Below are 5,000 nucleotides of genomic sequence, written 5' to 3' on the forward strand. Positions count from 1 at the left end.
ATATCACAGCTCTCAGATATACCCAGAGCCTGTCTCTGATTGGCTGAAACGCCAAACAGATCATTGCAGCATTACCCATAATCCCCTCTGTTTCAGAGAGTCTCTTTCCACAGAGGGGACACATGTTGATGTAGAAGAGACATGAAGAAGAGGGGACACATGTTGATGTAGAGGAGACATGAGGAAGAAAGGACACATGTTGATGTAGAAGAGACATGGAGAAGAGAGGACACATGTTGATGTAGAAGAGACATGGAGAAGAGGGGGACACATGTTGATGTAGAAGAGACATGAAGAAGAGGGGACACATGTTGATGTAGAGGAGACATTAGGAAGAAAGGACACATGTTGATGTAGAAGAGACATGGAGAAGAGGGGACACATGTTGATGTAGAAGAGACATGGAGAAGAGGGGACACATGTTGATGTAGAAGAGACATGGAGAAGAGGGGACACATGTTGATGTAGAAGAGACATGAAGAAGAGGGGACACATGTTGATGTAGAAGAGACATGGAGAAGAGGGACACATGTTGATGTAGAAGAGACATGAGGAAGAGGGGACACATGTTGATGTAGAAGAGACATGAGGAAGAGGGGACACATGTTGATGTAGAAGAGACATGAAGAAGAGGGGACACATGTTGATGTAGAAGAGACATGGAGAAGAGGGGACACATGTTGATGTAGAAGAGACATGGAGAAGAGGGGACACATGTTGATGTAGAAGAGACATGGAGAAGAGGGGACACATGTTGATGTAGAAGAGACATGAAGAAGAGGGGACACATGTTGATGTAGAAGAGACATGAAGAAGAGGGGACACATGTTGATGTAGAAGAGACATGAAGAAGTGGACTTTGCACAATAGATCCCCTTTAAGATGAGACAGAAGCACTTTATGTATACCAATGTAGGAAATACTTGCGTTGCAGCAGCATAAAAAGACATGGCATTGTACAATAAGAATTAAAAGAAATAAACAATCCAAAATGTAAACATCTTGAGAAAAATAAAATATCATAAAAAAAGTATACATGTTTAAATACAGTATGTACAGTGACAACATATAAAGCAGGGTATTATATACGTGAGGAATGGAATATTAAATATGACGCAGTTATACAATTAACCGTTTTGTAATATGTTTAAGTGACATCACTGGTGGTGTGTGTGTGTGTGTGTGTGTGTGTGTGTGTGTGTGTGTGTGTGTGTGTGTGTGTGTGTGTGTGTGTGTGTGTGTGTGTGTGTGTGTGTGTGTGTGTGTGTGTGTGTGTGTGTGTGTGTGCAGGTGGTTCCTGTGAGTGTAGCAGAGGTTTACCTGCTGCAGCTCAACATGCGTTTTCCCACCCAGTCGTCTTTCCAGAGAGTTCAGCCGCTGCTCAACGTCGCCGTGTCATCGCTTCATCCACTCACCGACCAGCAGGTAGTGTGTGCGTGTGTGTGCGTGCATGCGTGGGTGCGTGCGTGCGTGCGTGCGTGCGTGCGTGCGTGCGTGCGTGCTGTCAGGACAAGGTTTGTTAAAATATGTTCTACAAAATATCCCCATGTGCCTCAGACTTACATATTTTTGTTCTAATTAAGAAATGCTAACCTGCTAACGTGCTAACGTGCTAACGTGCTAACGTGCTAACGTGCTACTCTCAGACTGTGAACAAGATAAATATTACCCATGCAGCCAAACATGGACTTACAGCTTGCCAAACATAAGTCTCTTATTGTAAGCATGTTGGCGTGTTGGCGGATCAACGACAACTATCAGTCACCTGGACAGATTTGAAGATAGCTGAGTGCGAACTGAATACCAACTAATGCTGTTGATGTGTTGTGATTTTAAAAAGGTGTCACATTTCATCACCTTTAGCTGAGGCTTTTATCCAGAGCGACTTACAATAAGTGCGTTCGACCAGGAAGATACAATCTTGAAGAAAACAGAATCATATAAGTCCATCAGGTTTCATAGAGCCAAACATTTCAAGTGCTACTCAACTGGCTTTAGATAAGCCAGCCCTTTATTAGTATATAAGTGCTTTGTTAGTAATTCTATCTCTGGAAGTGGAGTCCAAAGAGATGAGTTTTCAGTCTGAAGAAGATGTGTAAGCTTTCTGCTGTCCTGATTTCAATGGGGAGCTCATTCCACCATTTTGGAGCCAGGATAGCAAACCCATGTGTTTCTGCTGATGGGAACTTGGGTCCCCCTCGCAGTGCGGGTGCAGCGAGCTGTTTGGCTGATGCAGAGCGGAGTGCACGTGCTGGGGTGTACGGTTTAACCATGTCCTGGATGTAGGAAGGGCCAGATCCATTCACAGCATGGTACGCAAGCACCAGTGTCTTGAAGTGGATTCTAGCAGTTACTGGAAGCCAGTGAAGGGAGCGGAGGAGCGGCGTGGTGTGGGAACATTTAGGAAGGTTGAAGACCAGACGAGCCGCTGCATTCTGGATGAGCTGCAGAGGTCGGATGGCACATGCAGGTAGACCAGCCAGGAGGGAGTTGCAGTAGTCTAGGCGTGAGATGACGAGAGCCTGGACCAGAACCTGCGTCTCTTTCTGGGTCAGCTGGGGACGTATCCTCCTGATGTTGTAAAGAGTGTATCTGCAGCAGCGGGTTGTAGCAGAGATGTTTGCAGTGAAGGACAGTTTGTTATCTAGGGTCACACCCAGATTCCTTGCCGTCTGAGTCGGGGAAACAACAGAGGGGCCGATGTTGATTGTTAGGTCAAGAGTGGGACAATCTTTTCCCTGAAGGAAAAGCAGATCAGTCTTCTCAAGGTTGAGCTTGAGGTGGTGAGCAGACATCCACTGAGAGATGTCAGCTAGACAAGCAGAGATGCGTGCGACGACCTGGGTCTCTGAGCGGGGAAAGGACAGAATGAGTTGGGTGTCGTCAGCGTAGCAGTGGTATGAAAAACCATGCAGGCTAATGACAGATCCGAGCGAGTTTGTGTACAAGGAGAAGAGGAGGGGACCGAGAACAGAGCCCTGAGGGACCCCTGTAGTTAATTGACAAGGGTCGGACTCGGACCCTCTCCAAGTTACCCTGTAGGTCTTTGAGGTATGAGGTGAGGAGGGAAAGTGCAGAGCCTGAAACTCCAAGTTCTTGGAGAGTGCGAAGGAGGATCTGATGGTTCACCGTGTCGAATGCAGCAGACAGGTCCAGAAGGATGATGACAGAGGAGAGGGAGGCTGCTTTAGCCGTGTGCAGTTCCTCAGAGACAGCAAGGAGAGCAGTTTCTGTTGAGTGACCTGCCTTGAAACCAGACTGGTGCGGATCCAGAAGGTTGTTCTGATGGAGATAACAGGAGAGTTGTTTAAAGACAGCGCGTTCAAGTGTTTTAGACAGGAACGGGAGGAGAGAGACGGGCCTGTAGTTAATAACATCAGACGGGTTGAGAGTGGGTTTCTTTAGGAGAGGGTTTACTCTTGCCTCCTTGAGACTGTTTGGAAAGTGACCAGAAGTTAGAGAAGTGTTGGTGAAATGGGTGAGAAACGGTATTATCATCTGGAAATATGCAATGTTGGTAAAGCTGCCCCATGTACTGTATTGGTGCCAGTGGATTAATGGGGACTGTCCTCGACACGATGAACACATAGACTGAACTAAGACTTATCATGCGGGGCCTCCTAAAGCACGGCCCCGCTTCCTACAGATCTTTTAGCGTCTTCAATGGATTAACGACCATGTGTGTGTTCCTCCTGCAGCTGTTCGAGGTGGTGAATGCCAGCGCTGTGTCGGGGGGGCTGCTGAGCTGGGGGGAGTTTGTTCAGAGGATGGAACAGCTGAACTCCTTCCTGCTGAGGAGGAGCGACGGCAGCCGGATGCTGAACCACAGCTCCTTCAGGGAGTGGCTGATGTGGAGGGAGGAGGGCCAGGACCCCCGCTTCCTCTGCGAGCCCAGGTACGAGACACATGCATTGGCTTCAACTCATATTATAATGCATTAACTTTAACTATCCCCCTTATCTAAAGCAGTATTTTGTACCTTACTCGTCCAATGATCAAGTTAGACACCGTCCAGATGTACTTCTCTGTCCCCTCTGACAGAGAATGTTTTGGCAGAAGAGCGTTGATGTTTAAAGCTAAACAGAGAATCTCTGACCCCAGGTACAGAGAGAGGTCACTTTCATCCTTTCGCCTGTATCTAATGCTGTCATGGGCGCGGGAAGGGGGGTGCTGAGGCGCTGCAGCACCCCCTAGCGGCAGGCAGGCGGTGCGGAGCTCCCCTGTCTGAATTATTATTTGACGGTTATTGCTGCTCCCGCTGTGCATAATCTGTGAAATATGGAGCCAATAAATTCAACATTGTTGGTAAAATAATATTTTGGCCTGCCCCGAATGTTTTTTCTGTAGCCCCGGACAATTCTACCTCAATAATATAATACATTAACCGTGCTTTACGTGAACCTCATCAGACACTAGAGAGGATGGCAGGACCCCCCCCTTTGAAAGGGGAGTGATTTGTAAAATATCCATAAAGAAAAAGAACATCTGTTTCCAGTTGTGTTTCATCTGGGTGTTGAGAGATGTATCCATAGATCTCTTCATGTTGCTCTCAAAGTGCACCAGATTGATGCTTTCAACTTCAATATTTAAAACAAATCTTCCCGTGGGAGCATCCCCCCGGACCCCCCTAGAGGAGGTGAGGTCCGCTCCCCACTCATAAAAATAGCACTTTACCCCTGCCTATATGCCGTGAGCTGATTATGGAGCCTTCATTGTAACAGTCGGGGGTGTGCTGTGTGTTTGCGTGTGGGGAGTGTTGCAGTAGAACATTCCACTGTGGCCCCCCTGGTGGGCCCCCCTGCTCTATAGAGCCCGTAATAGTGTTCACTGGAGTCCAGAACTCAAAATACCTTCCCGCGCCTCTGGATGCTGTTGATGTATTGTAATTTTAAAAAGGTGTCTATAATCACCTGGCCGGGGACAACAGCTGTTCTTTGGGACAGCTGATCAATGGGGACTGTCCACGGCACGATACACAAATAAACTAAATGTATATTATA

The 5,000-nt window shown here is 47.3% G+C and overlaps 1 protein-coding gene across 1 annotated transcript in view; it reads left to right on the forward strand.

The window, feature by feature from the left end:
• Positions 1 to 1,183: 1,183 nt before the first annotated feature.
• tanc2a (tetratricopeptide repeat, ankyrin repeat and coiled-coil containing 2a) overlaps positions 1,184 to 5,000 on the forward strand; it is an 18,862-nt gene continuing 15,045 nt past the window's right edge. Inside the window, exons 1-2 of the mRNA XM_079643298.1 lie at positions 1,184 to 1,425; positions 3,699 to 3,895. Coding sequence (XP_079499424.1) covers positions 1,336 to 1,425; positions 3,699 to 3,895 — 287 coding nt within the window. The 5' untranslated portion in view covers positions 1,184 to 1,335. The remainder of the gene's footprint in view (positions 1,426 to 3,698; positions 3,896 to 5,000) is intronic.

The sequence above is a fragment of the Notothenia rossii genome, assembly GCF_949606895.1.
Source record: "Notothenia rossii genome assembly, chromosome: 8".
Classification (NCBI taxonomy): Eukaryota; Metazoa; Chordata; class Actinopteri; order Perciformes; family Nototheniidae; genus Notothenia; species Notothenia rossii.